Consider the following 18,301-nt stretch of genomic DNA (forward strand, 5'->3'; position numbering starts at 1 on the left):
GATTTCCTGGAGATAAACGGGTCTATATGAGATTGTTTAAACAAAAAAAGAAAAAAAAAAATGCAAACGTGAACTTCTAAATGCTGGCACTCATGAGAGTATCTATATATAGTTCTTTCAACAGCGGAAAGAGGCCTGTTGATGCCTCAGTGCTTTCTAAACAGAATGAAAAAAAGGAGTGGTGTGGTGTCCATTGGGAACTAGTTTTTAAATAAAACCGAAAAGCTGATAAAAATATAAATAATCTCTCGACAACAACTGTGCTCCTTTTTCTTTTCTGCGGTGATAACCTCAGTAATGCCGAACTAAACAGAGAACACTGAGTGAACTATTGGCTGCCTGACAGTGAGGCAAAATGTTAAAGTACTAGTACTTCCATTCACAGTCAAGCTCTTGATAGTACTCTTGATTGTACAACAATGAAATTCTTGGAATAACAATTATCCCCGTAGTCGACTGATATGCATCTACGAACACAACATTGTCAATAATGAGAAGTAATAAATTCTGATTGAAGAACTTCATCATTAAAGGGACCTCCTATCCTCCTATCGTATCGTATTGTGTAAACAGTGCAGGATAAAGACATCTGTCACAATTTCGAGGAAGAATGATTACACAAACAGACAAACAATAAAACTTCTGTGGATGTGGACGGTGTATAGTCCCAAAATTAGCAATAGTAGACCTCAATCTGTATTTTCATACACCATAAAACCTGCTTCACTGCTCCTAGTCTAGTTCTAAGAAGTTGGCATACTGATCCAAAGAACAAAGTACAACCAATAAAATGAAACAATGAGCGAGACACTTTTGCACTGCCTATTGACAGTTTCGCATCAGAGTACCTCAGCAACACAATAAAGCAGAGAAGAAGGAAAAAGGAAAAGGGTCATGATAAATAGGCTGTGAACGGTTTTTAAGACGCGAGTGGGTGCAGATGCTTCACTTTCCATAAAACGACGCATGTAGCAAGCCTTGAAGGAAATGAGCACAAAAAGACAACACTAGCAACACTGGGTTTGCGTAACAGCAACGTACAAGAACTGTTTGGGGTAAATTCTGCAAGCCTCGACCAAACCTTGCAACTCTGTCCTCGTGAAAACTGTGAAAGAAGGACAGTACAAGCCATGTGGGCTATGTCACACGAGGAATAAACGATAAATGCCTACAAAAAGAAAGGAAATAGGAGGAAGGGTTCAGACCCAGCTTTCTCGTTTCACTATAGTGATGAGATTTCCTGAAAAAATGGGAGTGGACCGTAGTAAAGTGGTCGCGTCGAGACGTCAACGTCACCTGTAATGCTCCCTGCAGTACAGACTTGATCAGGCAGCTGCCACTCCGACGATGGGCAAGCAAGTCTTTACTTGATTCATACTAAAAAAAGGACGGCCCTCCAAGCAAAATGTGCAAAAATGAAAAAAAAAAGTAGAGAAAGAACACTTTCACCGTTTGAATCACATGAACTTCAGTTCGGAAACATAAATAGCTAAGGCAAGGTAGGTCACCAACATCATCGTTCAGCCTCTCCACTTTGATTTAACAAACTCAAAAGTCAGCTTAGCTGCGTCAAGTGAAATAAAAGGCAGCAACAATAGCACAGCAACACCCCGCCCCCTCCCCATGGCTTCACTTGTAGCAACAGCAGTAAAAACCTGCAAAAAATTATGTGCTATTGGGTAACTAGTCTCCTTTCTGACCCTGCATGGAAGGCATTGCAAAAATTGGTCTTAATCACTTGAACCTCACTACAACAAAACAAAAAACTGCAACTTTCTCCACAATTGTGGCAGTGGATGTAAACAATGGCTATAATGAAGCAGTGGTTACAAATTATGTCTGGCTCGCGTTGCAAGGAGGCTCTACTACGCTTTAACCAGGACTTCTGCAAATATGCGCTGCTTTTGTGCACTGCGAATTAATTGCGCTCGTCAAACGCACGGATTTAAAGAAAGAGGAAGGCACAGCAACTGGCAAAAGTTGGATAAAAAAGCGAACCCAACATTTACACCTGCACATATTTGAAAGGACTAAAAGAACCGGGAAGGTTACGTGCCTTGAAATACAGGCAATATATACAAAGAGAGAAACATTGACGTGTTTCTTTTCAGACTGCAATGACAGAATTCCCACACAACCCACAGCTCATAGCTTATCGGCAACACAAGCTGGCCGTGGTTTGTGGGACACTCTCACCGGAAGCCAATTGCAAAAGCAAGAACACACACTTCAACACGGCTTTGTACATTTTAAGACACAGCTTCCTCGACACGTAACACACGAAAAAAAAAGCACGCAATTCCGCTGCAGGCACCACAGCGAATCACAGTCTTTAGGGCGCTGGGCGGGGGGGGCTGCTCCGATTGAAATCTTGGCGAAGCTGTCGTGTGAGCAAAAAACAGGTCCAGGGTGTCGCGAAAAAAACGGAAGGATAAACACGCACGAGGGTCAGAGGATCGCTACGAGGGCGGCAGACAGGAAGCCGCCTATCGAGAGGCCCGTCATCATTGCAGAGGTCATGAGGAAGCCGGCCCTCTCCTGGAGGTAGCTCTCCACTTTCCTGCGAGAGTGAAGAAAAAGGGGGGGGGGGGGAGGAGAGTTACGAGGACAGCTAAGCACTCCCTGTGGTGGAGAGACCAAATCAAATCAAATCATATTCATTCAATACTGTTCTCTTAGATGTTGGGAGGAGCACGGACAAAAAGCTCTCGCAGGATCGGCTTGACTGGGTTCGTACCGAGTCAAGCACCAATGATTGTGCAAGCATAAGTGCACAATTTCCTAACATGTCACCTCCTCCTCATCGTCGTCATCACAATTTTCCCTCTGTGCCTCTTTCCCCTTTTCTCCATTACTACGACTCAGCAAACACCGGCACTCGCATCGCCCAGAAAAGAAGACATTTACCAAAAATGTAATTTGCTACTGCTCTAACTGACACTTCTGTGATTAGCATGCTCAAATTACTCGCGGACACCATGCCTCTGAGACGCTTTTACAAGTTGAAGGCCGCGATGCATCCACAGGGCCCACATTTGTCTTTCCCGTTTGCATCTTCGGTCCATCACTATGACCCGGCACGTACCCGCCTTTGCATCGCCAAGTAAAGAGGACGTTTAGCAAGAATGTATACGCTTCTACTCTTCTAAAAGCTACCTCTGTAATGACAACACTCAAATTACCGGTGCAGGCCTCGGTACACGCCTCCAACACACGTTTCCAAGTCAAAGGCCGCAACGCATTCACTAGGGCCACCCTCTGTCAGCTATAGTCGCCAAGCCGTGCTACAGTACAGTCTACGCTCGTTACAACGGACCCTCTGAATCCGGAAAAAAACGTCCGCTGTAGCCGAAGTATGCAGTATCCGACGGGGGGGGGGGGCTATGAGCCCTACAGTGGGTACTTTGACCGATATTGCATGCATAGTACATACACTTTGTTCTTTCTACACGCCTGCAGCACCTCTGCACAGTGTTCGCGCGAGGGCAAAGAATCGCGTAAACACCGTTTCCAAAACTTAGCACCGGCACTTCGAAAAGGCCTAGCGCATGTGGTCAAGCGTGTAAAGACGCAAGATGAGCTGAGCAAATAATGCAAGAATATAACTAGGCGCAATTATAAACCAGCTATAAAACATCAGTCATGCCCATCAGCATTAGCTAGGCTCTTTTAAATCCCCTCACGACGAGGCAGGTTTTCCCGAAACCGTTCGTCAAACAAATCGGATCGCTGCCTGACGTTCCCTCAAGGCAGATTCCACATTTTTAGCGATTTTATTCTGGTCATTGAAACAGATGTAATGAAATAATCTGATGACGGTCAGCTGTAAAATCGAAAGTTAGACCAGTTGGACTGCGCACGGTTACCGGCAGATTGCACACAATGGATGGGGAACAACCCCTACTTGAGGCATTTCTTACCTTTTTCGCCGAACGGAACGGGAACGATGCATGCGTGGGAATAATAAAAGCCGAAATTCACTGAACCCGAGTTTTTTATTACATAAAAAAACTGATGAGGGCAGACTCGCCTTCGAGTGCACCACTTCGAGTATTCGATTGCCCTGTTTTCAATCTCACCGGAGTCGCGTTTATCGGCAGCGGCCTTGTTCTTGACGGTACAGCGGACACTGTGCTTAGACAGGCCTGTACTTCTGGCGATGTCAGCCTGTTTTTCCTCGTGTTCAACAGCGTTAATTACGCTTAATTTATCCGACAGTGAAATCAGCTACCCTGCCGCTCATGCCGCTGGTCGCACAAAAAAAAAAAGCCACTGGCTTGGCTTGGCTGCGCCAACTTGGCTTGGCTGCCAGCAATGTTGCCAGACATAATATTTTTCTTGCCAAAATAAACGAAAAAGCACACCGGGCGCCGGCCCTGCGGAAGTCCGCTATAAACGTTCAGTCGAAACAATTTTTGCCTAAAATTTAGTCTGTTGTAGCCGATAGTCTGCTCTAGCCGGGTCCGTTGTGAGCGGAGTGGACTCCATTTAAAATGCATGGGTACCAGACAAACCAACAGAAATGGTCTGTTGTAACCGAAAGTCTGTTGTTGCCGGATCCGCTGTAACGAGCGTAGACTGTAGTTAGTATCATCTGGGATGCATCCCCATCCCGCATTCAGGAGGCCCTGGTTCCCGTTCCCAGCCAGGCCCAAGTCCACCCAGCTTCATTTCCAACTAAATCACTCAACTCTGTCTACAGGAGCTTCGTTCAGAAATTTGGCGTCAATCCGAGCATCCTTTGACCTGTTTCGCATTCTTTAAACCATCGATCACTTTGCGCACCAAACACGTGTTAGTATTAGCAAATCCCAACGTGCTTCACCATTTTTTTTTTTGTCCCGTGGCAACAAAGGAAGAAAGCACAAGCATTAGATGGCAACAACGCGGCAAAGCCACTGGAATAGACCGGAATACCTGATGTACCAGCACTGGTACATCTCTCCTCGAAATTAGAAGACGGCGACAGCGTGGCAAAGCCAACGGAACGGATTGGTACTTGAGTCACCGGCACTCGCACATCTCTTCTTGCAATTAGAAGACGGTTACAGTGCGGCGAAGCCAAGGAATGGACTGGCACCCAATGTGTACAGCCTCCCAAATTTTGAATAATGTAGCGGGAGCGACGACTGATCGGCCTGTCAGCGCCTTATCACCGTGTTCACTGGCAAAATAGGCGAGGGTACGTGCAAGCCCAAAGAACTATCTGTTGTGCGGAGTGTTGTCTGCTCCGCTGTTCTTTTCAGGGTAACACACCCTCTGTTTTTCTTATCTTGCAAGGCCATTTCGCTACCGCCAAAGGTAGCTAAGCAGCGTGGGGCGTACCACTCTCAAGAAAACAGCATAGCAGACGACACTCATACAGCAGATAACCTTATGCACGTGCGCGTACTCTCGCCTATTTTGCTGCTGAACACCGTGATAAGGCGCTGACATGCCAGTCGGTCGTCGCTCCCGCTATATTATTAAAAATTTGGGAGGCTGTACCAGCACTGGTACTGGTACAGAAGAAGGCCCACCTGGAGACCTGCATGAGGGAGGCGGAGAGCAGGTAGCCGTTGGTAAAGGAGAAGGCGGTCATGAACACCACAAAGGCAACGTCCGAGTGGAACACGACGGGCAGGTGACGGCGGGGCTGGGCGTTGCACAGCATCAGTAGGGGCACAAACACCGTGCGGGCGAGTGAAAGCACGAGCACCAGTCGCTCGTGCTTCACGTCCTGCCGGGGGAAGGAATGCGTTGCAAATGGGCCGGCATCAGAAATGTCGAGGGTAGATTTCGGTTCACATTCTGCACGCTACGGGGCAGGCTTTCAACTGAACAGTTGAAGCGGTGCTCTGGGCATCTTTCGGAAATGTAGGGCAGTCCTGTCTTGCCATCCCCTTTAAGGGGGCAGTTGGGTCTTTGGGGCCGAAAAACGGTCAAAAAAAGCGTTTTTGAAAAATGGCATTTTCAGCCTTCATGGCCATTTTTCTATCAGTCTGTAAATTTCCTCATTAAAAGGAACCATATTTTGTTGTTATTATATTATAATAGCATTTTAAAGTGCACTCTACAGCTCAGCACAGAATTCGATGGTGAAACGGCACTTTTCTAGCAATGCAAAGCTAGCATTTCGTCCTCAGATATCTTGGCACCCAGAGCAGGTTCAACTGTAATTCTTGTTGCTTCTGATACTGAAATGTGTGGAGAATACAATGTTGGAAACAAATTTTTCAAATGGAGGCTATGGAAAATTATTATTGTGTTCAATTGGCACCACTCGCGAGCCATTTCTGGCAGAGCGCGGGAGAAGCAAAGTTCATCGTGTTGTAAAACGACCAAAATAGCTGAATCAAAAAAGTTCTTCCTATGTTGTATTCCTTAGTCATTTGGCTGCCTAGCCATGCAGTAATTGCCATTCTGTACGGAGTGGTTATTTTGTAACTGTGACCCAAAATAATGGCAATTAATCATTAATTAACTCAAAAATAATCAACTCACAAAAAATCTAAAGGCAGATTTGAAATCAGCACAAAAAGCTCTACAATGCAGTGCAGTTTCATTAAAATTGGTTGGTAAATAAAAAAAAATAGCTCTAAGACCAGTCTGCCCCCTTAAATGGATCACCATTAAAGGGGCCATGCAGACAAAATACAACTTCGTTTAATTCAAAAGATGTCGTGCTTTGTGGCGCCCTTGTCTGGCACCAAACGATACCGTATTCACCGAGAAATTAATTAATTTAGGTTAAAATTTTGATTCTCCCGCCAAATCGTGCATTTCCGTGACGTCTGCCATGTCACAAGGGCGGGTGTTCAAACGAACTTCCACTGCGTCATTCGGCTCTGCAGCCTTGCTTAACTCTTTCGGGACCGCCAGAAAAGGTGATGAAAAAGGGAGGTCTCGGTACAAATTTTTTATTACATAAAGCAAAGGCACCATCCTGCCTTAGCATATACCAAAATGCAGCTAATTATATGTTCTTTGACATACAATATTAAGTTTTACTTCAACACTGATGATAGAACCATGAAAAAATTTGAAAGTACGAACTTCGTAAAAAAACTACAGAAAAAAAGCGTCAATATAAAAATATTAAAAAAGAATAAAATTATTTCAGGATATACAAAATCTAACACAATGCTTTGTTTCTTCATCGCGAAAGTTTGATGCGGCTAGGTGTAACTGGTTTTTTGTTTTCTGTGTGATTTATTTGGCACTACGGCCATGGCTATGTCGTTGCCCAGGTACATGCCGGGCTCTCGTCTCGCCGAAAACTTGATCCGTTTCTGCGCTGGTGGCAGGAGATCACCACCATAGGTAGTTAACACCCTAGCGAACAAATATAAACCAGCCAGAACATATTTCGAGCGCACATACCTACTCCAGAACCAATTGAAACCGAAACCAACACCCACCTTTGAGCGCGATTTGATGTTCCAGGCTGATCGACACCCGAATCCTCACTCGAGCTGAAATCTGATCTCTAAAGCCGCATTCCGCACTGCCACTCTTACCGTTAAAATCCACAGTAGAAGGCGAAGATATGCGAGCCGAGGCGAGTATGGCGCCATGTTTGTTTACATTCGAAACCACTGCCCGTCAGAATAAAATATCTGATGCGTTGCTGCCTGGCGATAAAAAAAGAAACTTCACAAAAGAGAAAACTCCAGTTTTCAAACTATCTCCTAGATGGCGCTAGGTGTTCCATCGAGCGAAAATTTGTATTCTGCAGGCTCGCGAAACCATCGATCATATGTGATCGATGGCATATGGAGCGGTCCCGAAAGAGTTAAAAAGTCAGTCCTCCCAGATGGCGCTACCATACTCATCCACAGACCGTTGTCCACCATTGCTTTGTTTTTGACCGTATTTGCACCTGGCTTGTTTTTGTTACGGTGCAAAGTAATCGTTTCGTGAAACCTGGAGTGTGCTCGACAAACAGGGTCACGTACGACAACGTTGCTTACGCATATCAGCCAGTGTTGCGCAAGACAACTCCAAAGCGGCGGACCGCTGTGCAGATAAAACAAGCATAGTGCGTGCAGTACCACCAAAGGAACGCATCAGTACTTCTATGCTCACGTGCATTTTCGTAACTTTCATTGTTTACCGCAGCATTCTTACTACTGTAAAATGAATTTGCATTAAATTTAAAGCGGAAATAGCTCATTCGGCAAGCTTATAAGCTCTGCCTAATTTGCGTTTGCTTTCGCCGGCCTCTGCCAATTGCAGAGCTGGCTGTTACGACATCACAGGTTCTGTTGCGGAAAAGGAGGCAGTGGGTCGCATGGCCATTCCCTTCTTTCCTAATTACATGGCTCATTTGAACAAAGCATGCAAAAGTGGTGTCAGTATGATTCTAACGAAGCAGTTTTACGAATGAACCAAACTTGAGTTTTGTCTGCATGGCCCCTTTAAAGATAAGTGTAAAAAAAACACGGTACAAAAGAATGACAAACGGACACGACAACACTGCTTATTATTGTATTCTTTCTTGATCTTTTGTGCTGGGTTTTTTCATACTGATCTCTAATGGTGAACATTCATCAACTCCCCCAACACACAGCCCTCTAATAGAGCAGATCTTAGAATCAAATAGCATGCCAGTTGTTGACTACCATTTTTATTTTTATTTTTTTTTCAGGTTCATATCGCGTCCTCAGGAAAGGTGGACTGCATCCTGCAGATTCAATCGCTCGGTCGTGTAGATTTTTTCCAACCAAAAACTGCCACTTCCATCCCCCCCTCCCTGATTTACAAACGACTGCGATGCTGCCAACTTGGCCATCCTGTAGCTAGCCATTCCCTCTGTAGTTGGTGTTACGAACCGCAGGCTAAAAAATGAACAAAAAGAAAAATTGCTCAAAATAGCTGAACAGCGTGATGGACAACATAAGTTAAATTAAATTAAAAAATTAAATAACTCACTGCACGACATTGCTTTAAAGTGAAACAGATCAGGTAACGGTTCAATATCTTCACCAAGATATGCAAAAACGGGCTAAACACACCGATGTGCACTTTTTTCCATGTTCTGCAAATTACATTGCACTAAAGCTTGCGTTGCAAATGTTGCCCAAGCATCAGCAAATGTGCTTTAAAATAGTTCAGCCCGATTCTGAATGCTCAGGAAATGCGGCTTATGCTTCTGTTCTGATGCTACAGATACTAACTTGGCCAACGTTTGACAAAAATGCTTTGAGCTGCCTTTTCCTCTCGCAGTCTGGCATCCCAGATGTAGCTCGACAGCTTGTAATGTGACTAAAGCAACTGCAGCTTTCTACGCAACCAACAGAAAATGTACACGCCACATTACATCACAGACTTGGACTACTCAGCCAAGTGTCCCGTGTGAACATGGGTCCTCACCAACGGTGCGTAGGAACACGCAATCCTTCCGCAAAGGTCCCCGGCATTGTACAGCAGGTAGCCGCACACCGGGATGAAAAGCCTTCCTGCAAGTCATCGAGGATCACAACATTTGCCACACTCCCGAATTTCCACGTTTCTTTCGTTTCTCCGCTAGTACAACTGTGCAAATACGGGCTCGTTAACTCAGTGGCAACAACCGCTGAGAACTACTTTTCGCAACGCAAACTTCAAACCTCGGAGAACTCATCCTGAGATCTTTGCATCGAGTGCGACAACACGGTAGCTCGGGATGCGGTCAGACTGAGATGCGAAAAGTTGCACTTAGAGTTACTAGCACAGAAGCGTAAATAGAAACTGAGGCACAACTGACTTCAGATCGTCTAGCCTCATGGGAAAAAGTATAGGGAAACAGCTGGAAAAGCTTTGGTGTAGGACGCTTTTAGGCAGGCGCCTGATCAAGGCTTGCTCCAATGAAGCGGTGGCAAAGGCAGCCACTTAAAAAGGCCTGGACAGGAGAGGCACGGCTAAGAAAAACCACTCAGAGTTTGAGACATAACGCGTGCCACCACTGAGATAAATTGGCAGAGTTTGAGGTGGTCGAGTGAAAGCACGAGAGAGCCGCAGTTGGCAAGACAAGAGTAGAGGAGCCACAGTGTTTGCCTCCAAGTGCCTTTTGCCAAGAAGGCACACACGGGCTCAAAACTCTCTGCACAGTTCTATGTTGGAAGACGCCAGCCATCTTAGAATTTTTCATGGTATGGGTCAAGCTTTGGTCCACATCACGCCAAACATGCATGCAAGCAGAGAGAGAGAGAGAGAGAGAGAGGGAGGGGGGGGGGGGGGGGCAAGGGGAGCAGAAGCTGTGATCCTGAAAATGGACACATTCTCGCGTTCTTTTCCTGATGAATTTGGTGCAGGGTCGAGGCGCAGCCCACATCAGTACTCTCAGAACTGCAATACTTTGGGCGGTTTAAACTTCCCTGCTCCCCATTCTGATGCAACACAATATTAAAGCGAGTCTTCTCTCTTAAAACTTGAGGAAAAACGGACAGACCTGTCCACACTGATCCCGACCCCACGCTCGTGGACACCACCAGGACGCCGACCGCCGGGAAGATGGCCATTGAGATCAGCAGGGTGTACAGAGCAGAGGCCGCCTGCTGCCACACCTGCGAGGGAGGAGGGGGAGAGAGAAACGACGGCATTTCGTGAGCGCACGCATGCGCAAGTATTTGCAGGAGAGGGGAGAAGGGGAGGAAAGAAGAAGAGCAGCACTAGACTGCACCCCGAGACTTTCAGGTGAATGGCTAACCACGCCCCCCCTCCTCCAAATGAGGGTGATTAGCTGTCCAGCGTCACTTACCCAACGGAATCGGGGTAGGAAACCTAGCCACGCACAGCCCTTCTTCAGGCAGAGTCACACTTCCAAAGTTTTTTTTTTTTCCACCACAAAGAGTGGTGCGTGACCTTTACGTGCAGAAACCCCATCAACATCATGATCATGCCCAGCTCCTTGCTAATGGTCTGCCGCAAACCCGCCACATATACGGCGCGTTCAAGTGACAGAGACACCGACCAAAATTTCTGCGTTCAGTTCTCCACCAAAGGCCATATTTTTATAATCGCCACTTGAGCTGTCCAAGCACTGTTGTAAACGAAGACATGCCATGCTCCTCATGTGAATGAGACAGATGTTCAGCTCTCATCAGTGGAGGGGCTGTGATCACACTTATAAACAGTTTGTTCCCCAATTAGGAGGGTAGTCTATGTGGTCATTCTATGTGGTCTGTAACAGAAGTTACAACCATTTTAAGTTTGAGCCTAGAATGCAAAACCAGTTTTTATGGCTCCTACTTTTCAAGCCCAAATTTCATACGGTCGTGACTTCTGCTACAGACCACACAGAATGATGGTGTTAGTCTTATTGCACTCCTTGATTTGTGCCCAGTTCACTGGTACCTTGTTCAGCTGCATCTCTCCAGCAGTTTTTTTACAAAAGCTGTCACAAAATCAACTATAAAAATCTCAATAAGTTTGATTATAGTCATTTTACACAAAAACAAATTTTATATCTACAATCAGAATGAGAAACTACACATGCCCACCAATTTTCATCATCATAACTGTAGAAATGCAGTTTTTGATCAAACACCCATGTGCCCCCTTAAAGGGCTACTGAAGCGCTTTTAAAACCGGGCAAAACTCTACTTTTTGCAATTGTTACATTGGTCAGTTTATGCCTATAAACTTTTTTTCGTCATTTTTAGCTTGGGGACAGCGGTATTCGTCGTAGTTGACCCTATGCCACGCCCACTGCTCCCTGCTGCATCACCGGAAGAGCGAGAAACTGAGAGGCAGCGACCGGAAGTAGCGTCATATTCGGAAGACGGCCAGCGGCGTGCGCCACCACTTCGCTATGTCCCAGTTTTCTCAGCGAAGTTCCGAATTAAGCAGGCGTGTAATCTGCACTTTATTAGTCTTTATTGCGTAGAGTTGCTTCCCAACGATTTTCAACCGTAATGCTACTGTGTGATTCCCTAAAGCGACTCCTAGATACCAGAGATTTCCTACCCGAGCGCCCGTGGCTACTACATTGCCTTCACGAGTAGCCGCGGGGCCGGCCGTGTTGTCGGGTGCTCTGTGCTTCATACACGAAGAGACGGGCTCAAACAAAATGCAAGTACCCCAAGTTCCTGATCCATTAATTATTATAAGGGGATTAGAAAATTTGTGGGACCGCAGCGCTCTGGGCTGCTTCCCGAACTTGCTCGTTTTCCCGACGACAGCTTAGCTGAGTAGCTAGATTTTAAGAAGAAATCAAGCAAGCTGAAAGCATGAAGCGTTTTCTGCGCGCGGTGGTCGTGCATGCCCGTACGGCGCCCGAAATGGCTCGCACCACGCATGCCACGGCAGCGACCTCTCTTTGCTGCCATCCAGAATCAAGGCCGTCGCGAAAAGCAAGTGAATGTGCGAGAGAGTGGCTGAATAGTGTGGTGAAAAATTTTGCTAGGGATTGTCATCCAAGGTAATTTTGAAAGAGGTGATCGAATTTGCATTGCGATGCGGAGCGCCGACCGGTCGCGGAGCTCGCCGACGGCAGCAAATGAACCTGCCCGAGCACGAGATGCGGCGAGAGGCCGATGGATGGCGTTACCTGCGCGCAAGAATGAAAACAGCACCGATGGTTAGAATAACTATCAACGTGAAAATAAGGTTCCACACGCGAGAAAGGGGATGATAGGGGGTGAAAAACTGCGTTAAGGATACTCATTCGCAATTGTAGAGGTAGCAGCGACCAAATATCGGCATCGGTGCTAAGTATAAAGTTCCCAACATCCGAGGCAATCCGTGCAACCCAAGCTGGCTGAAGTTGTTTGGGAAGGCGTTTTTTTAAAGTTTGTCGGGGACCAGCGTGCTGCGTTTTGGTTCCTCTACCTATCGGGGGACCACCAGTGTTCGGTTCCCCTATTCTAAAACTGCGTTTGTGCAGCAATGACACGTTCCGCTGACCGGCCGTGCAGCGACTCGGCACCAGAACCTCGGCGCGACGCGGCGACCGGCGGCGGCCCCTTCGTTAGCTGCTGCCTGTGCGCATCGCAGGCCGCTGCATACAGCTTGTTACCGCCTGCCCGAATGTAAAAACGAAGTCACACATGCGAAGAAGGGGATGACGGTGCGTCGAAAAACTGTGCCAGGAATTGTGACTAGCGCTGGTGGTAAAAGCGGTGAACCAATATCTGCACAACTTCCCTGAGGCTCTCATATTCTAAGGAAAGATCGTGTGAGCCCTCCATTCACCAGAGGTCCTTCTGGCCCGTATCTGAACGGTAACAGAATGAGATCTTCAGGCCGAGCGGTCACGGCAGCGCCGGCACTTCTGAATATGACGTCGTCTGTAGCCGGCCAATCCTGAAAGGCAGCCAGCGCTCTGACCGCGCCGCCAGGCAGGGGTTGTTTATTTTGACGAAAAAAGATGGTTTGTTCGCAAATAAAACAAACATGTTTTTCGAATTCGGCGTCAAGGTATCCATAAAGTAATGCTCCCAACAAAATTTTTTTGAAAAGCTCTTCACCAGCCCTTTAACGAAACTCCACACCCCAAAATATGGTTCCAGCTATCTCCACATGGTAGACACACACAAGAACATTTGATACAAGCCCAGTTGGGATACGTCGATTGAACAATCTCGACAGACAAATGCTTCAACAAGAGCGCAAGGAGTACAAGGACTGAACGGCGACCACTTGCCTTCCTCAGGATCACCAGGGCTGATACGCTCACCCCAAGCTCGTCGTAACTTAGCATGCCCTGGATGTTTGCTGAAACAAAGGGTTCGAAGGAAAGAGGGAGCACCGTGAGACCAGCTCACACGACTGAAATGCAAGAACACCAAGGACCGCCCAAAAACCGCGAATTTTACAATTACTAGATTTGGAGCGAATTTCCTTGCATGTGCTGGGTTATGGCCGGGTCTCACTGGTAATTTCAGATATCAGCCCTATCTGCTGAGGAGCGCTTTGCCTTGCTTCAAATTCAGCCAGAAGATGACCGAGTTTCACTCGGCAAACCAGATCCCTTTGCTCTTACTTACGTTTCCACCAGCTGCTTTTCAACCCTGGGTAGGTGCTGTTCGCGTGTGCATGTTTATGCAGTCTAACCCACTTGTAACAATATTGAAGAGCCTCAAAAAAACTCACTGTTATAACCAGGTACGGCAGAGAAAGTTACTTTTGTAAGCATATTTAAAAAATGGAAAAGTAACTTTCGCAGCCGGCCACGTAGACTCCAAGCGGCAACCACATGGAGCATTTTACTCGCGTCTGGCAGCCGTTGGTGTCTCATGGAGGCGACGCAAAATACTTTGGAGAGCACAATTTACCCCACCAACACCTGTCAGATTGGTTTGCTGGCAAAAAACCACCTAACTGGTCTAACTAGCTCTTTCTTTTTGTGAATTTGGTCCTCTCTAACGTCCGTTTCATGTCACCACTAGGAGAACAGACAACCGTTAGATGCAAGCAAAACGCTCCGCGTGGTTGCCGCTTAAAGGAGCCATGAAGAGAAAACACAAGTTTGGTTCATCCGAAAGATTGCCTCATTAGAATCGTATTGAAACCACTTTTAACGTAAACTTCGATCAAATAAGCCATATAATTAGGAAAAAAGGGAATGGCCATGCGACCCACTAGCTCATTTCCCGCAACAGAACCTATGATGTCATATGTGACCAGCTGTGCAATTGGCTGAGGCCGGCAAAAGCAAACGCGAATTACATAGACCTTATAAGCTTGCCGAACGAGCTATTTGTGCTTAAATTTAGGGAACACTCTTTTTATAAAAGTAAGAACAGTGGGGTAAGCAGTGGAGTTACGAAAGCACACGTAAACATAGAAGTACCAATGCGTACTGCTGGTGGTACAGTTAAACCTCGATGTAACGAACCACGGAATTTTTTGTAACTTCAAGTGTATGCACACCATGTATTTTCACCCTCTGTGTAACGAAGTCCCGTTTGCCGGAATTTCAATGTAACGAAGTTTCATGGAGAACGAGGCACGATATTTAAGTTGTAGAAGTAGATTTTGGAAGACGCAAGCGCCGAAATGGGATCCCAATAAAACGCGAACCGCGGGTAAGCCGCGGATGCTGCCAGCCACGGAGTCTTTGATTAAGTCCCTTGCCTACAAACTGCGTGGCGTGCATACACGGCTGGCGCACTGTTTCTATCGGAGCTTAATCGTCTACGGCTTAATCGGCATCAGCGTGAACCACACGCAGCGTTTTCTCCCTGCAAAAACGCAAAACGCGCCCCGCAAGCCACAGGCGCGCTGACGCAGCCGCGGAGACCACCCGCACGATTTCGGGTAGCTCCAGCGACCGCTTCTAACCTCTCTCTGAAACGCAACTCGAGGGGTATGCGAGAAAAAAAGCGGATAACGTGGGCGAAATTTTCATTGTAAAACATGACACGCGCCGCTTACGAAAGCGCCAATCAAATATCCTCCGCGGTGATAAGCCTAATCGCCTCTGGCGTTGCCGCCGCCGCCGCAAGCCGCCGCTTTGCACTTCGTTCGAGTTCGCTCATGCTTGTTGGGTTTCGTCGTCCCAGCAAGCATTTGTGAATCTTTATTGGCCTTGCACGCGCGTTTTTTTTCACACCGGCGTCCGCGATTGCGTGCCGGAGGCAGGAAGTGACTCGCGCTGCGCGCGGCATTGGGAGGAGCCTGACCAGTTTCGCCATGGTTTCGCCAATGGGGAGGCGCGCACCCTATGGCGGGAGCTTCGAAGCGCTCGGGGATGCCGGCTGGCTAGACGATAAGGCCGCCCCGAAGGATATTTGATGGGTGCTCTCGTAAGCGGCGCGTATGACGTTTTACAGTGAAAATTTCGCCCACGTTATCCGCTTATTTTCTCGCATACCCATCTCGTTTGCCCCTCCAGTTGCGTTTCAGCGAGCGGTTAGAATCGGTCGCTGGAGCTACCCGCATCGTGCGGGTGGTTTCCGCGGCTGCGTCAGCGCGCCTGCGGCTTGCGGGGCGCGTTTTTTCGGGAAGAAAACGCTCCATGCGGATCACGCTGATGCCCGCGTAGACGATTAAGCACCGATAGAATCAGAAACAGTGCGCCGGCCGTGTATGCGCGCCACGTTTTCTTTTTCGGGAAACGCTTTACGGGATGAACACTTCATTATAACCGCAAATTTCAATGTAGCGAAATTTCAATGTAGCGAAATTTCAATGTAACGAAGTAAATTACGAATTTTACCGACTTCGTTACATCGAGGTTTAACCTACTGCGCGCACTAGGCTTGTTTTGGCTGACCAGTACTGCGGGGCTTTGGGGTTGTCTCAGACAACACTGGCCAATTGGCGTAGGCGACGGCGTCTTACCGGACCATTATTGTCCAGCGAGCACCATGTTTCACAAAACAATTACTTTTTACCGGAATAAAAACCAGTACGTAATAAAATAAGCCAGGTACAAATACAGTCAAAAACAAAGCAAAGGCAGAAAACGTACCACTGCTGTATGCTGGTGCCATCTAGGTTGAATAACGGTAAACACGTCTCCTCTTCACACCAAGTTAAGCTTGAAGAGCCGTTCTTATGATGTCATCGCAGACGTCGTTAAAACACACGTTTTGGCGGGACAATAAACATTTTAATCTAAATTGACTGATTTCGCAGTTAATAAAGCATTGTTTGCTTCCGAACAAGTGCTGGGGGGCACTATGAAACACGAGATATTTCGAATAAAACAAACCTGTATATTGTCCGCATGGCCCCTTTAAGCCATGTGTGTGCCAACCGGCTCAACTGGTCCCTTAGGAAATACAAACATGTTTCTCATAGGAGAACGTTTCCACATCAAATCCTTGGCGTCATTTTTTTTTTCTTTTTCAATGATTGGCAGGTTGCATGTTAATTTAGTGCCTTTTTTTTTTTTTTTTCACGTCCGTAATCAACAATAGCCTACAGGGTCCCTTTACCGCAGTGTAGCTCTATTTTCATTAATCTAGACATGGTTTAAGAGCTGCCCCCTGCCTCCCTTATTTCCTGGGCCAGCTGACAGCAGGAGATAAGAGGGGCAGTCAGGAAGTCTCTTCCTTTGCAGATAGCGTGGCTACATAAGATGCCCCAACATTTTCTGAGTGTTGGCAAGATAGAAGATGCCGCGATTTCTTGCATGCTTAATGGTCCCGGGACACTGGTCTTAAAACAACTTCTTCAAAGTTTACTTTCAAGGAAACTTTGTGAAACTTGTGAGTCTTGCTGCTTTTTTCCCCACTGATTTAAAATATGCCATTTTTTTTCTCAGCTGGTCAATTAATTCCCAAGATAATTAGAGATAATTAGCTGTTTTTGGTCAAACGATAGACAAAACAGTGTTGGTCACGAAACTGTAATCTTTATATTTTTTCAATACTAACGATTGTAGGGTTTAACGCACCGAGGCAATGCAGGCGATGAGGCGCGCCGTAGTAGAGGGCTCCGGATTAATTGTGACCACCTGGGGATCTTTAACGTGCGCCGAAATCTCGTACACACGGGCGTTTCTGCTTTTTGCCTTATTTTTCAATAATATGAGCTCTGGTGATTGCAATAATCGAAGTTATTTTTTGATGCATCGCCTGGAACTAATTTTACAGCTCATTCAACCTTGGTGGCACCAGTGGCAAGGAACCATTTTGAGTGCCCATTTCAAACACTGAAGTTTAATGAGCTGTAAAATTTTCAAACACCGAAGTTTAATGAGCTGTAAAATTAGTTCCAGGCGATGCATCAAAAAACTGATTCACTTTTTGCACTCACCATGGTTCATGGTATTGGAAAATATAAAGATTGCAGTTTTATGACCAACACTGCTATTGTTTGACCAAAAATGGCTAATTATCTCTTGGGAGCTATAAGACGGACTGAAAAAATAATGGCATATTTGAAATGAGCGAGAAATACGCAGCAAGACTGACAAGTTTCGCAAAGTTCACTTGAAAGTAAACTTTGAAGAAGTCGTTTTAAGACAAGTGTCCCCCTTAAGGTCACGCCTAGTCAGACAAAATGCACCCATGCTCTCCCACACGTCTCCAAGTACTACTACACCTTATGTAGGCTCATACTGCAAGGCTTGATTGTTATAACCAATAATATGGAAAATGACCATATGGCAAAGTTGATGGTGCCTCGACTGCTCACTGTTATATCCAATACATTAGAGCGGAGCTTTAGTGTTCTCACTGATGGTGTCTGTAACGTCGATACGCCCAGCAGGAAGGCCAACTTCCTCTGACGATGATGATGGATGATCGTGGGTGAACGAATGAATGAGAAAAACGCTTCCCGTGGCCGCAATCGAACCTGGGTCCCCCACGTTATGAAGTCGGTGGTCTATCCGATTGCTCCATTTCGACATGGTCGAAGCGCACGCCAAGCAGCAGGCACCGAT

The 18,301-nt window shown here is 46.6% G+C and overlaps 1 protein-coding gene across 1 annotated transcript in view; it reads right to left on the reverse strand.

The window, feature by feature from the left end:
- Positions 1-397: 397 nt before the first annotated feature.
- The window catches only part of LOC144149023 (equilibrative nucleoside transporter 1-like), a 47,297-nt gene continuing 29,393 nt past the window's right edge, over positions 398-18,301 (reverse strand). Inside the window, exons 9-13 of the mRNA XM_077680567.1 lie at positions 13,607-13,677; positions 10,412-10,526; positions 9,355-9,440; positions 5,520-5,719; positions 398-2,560 (exon numbers count right to left, since the gene is read on the reverse strand). Coding sequence (XP_077536693.1) covers positions 2,449-2,560; positions 5,520-5,719; positions 9,355-9,440; positions 10,412-10,526; positions 13,607-13,677 — 584 coding nt within the window. The 3' untranslated portion in view covers positions 398-2,448. The remainder of the gene's footprint in view (positions 2,561-5,519; positions 5,720-9,354; positions 9,441-10,411; positions 10,527-13,606; positions 13,678-18,301) is intronic.

Source organism: Haemaphysalis longicornis, unplaced genomic scaffold (assembly GCF_048455015.1).
Source record: "Haemaphysalis longicornis isolate Haplotype H1 unplaced genomic scaffold, Haemaphysalis longicornis Haplotype H1 scaffold_8, whole genome shotgun sequence".
Taxonomy (NCBI): Eukaryota; Metazoa; Arthropoda; class Arachnida; order Ixodida; family Ixodidae; genus Haemaphysalis; species Haemaphysalis longicornis.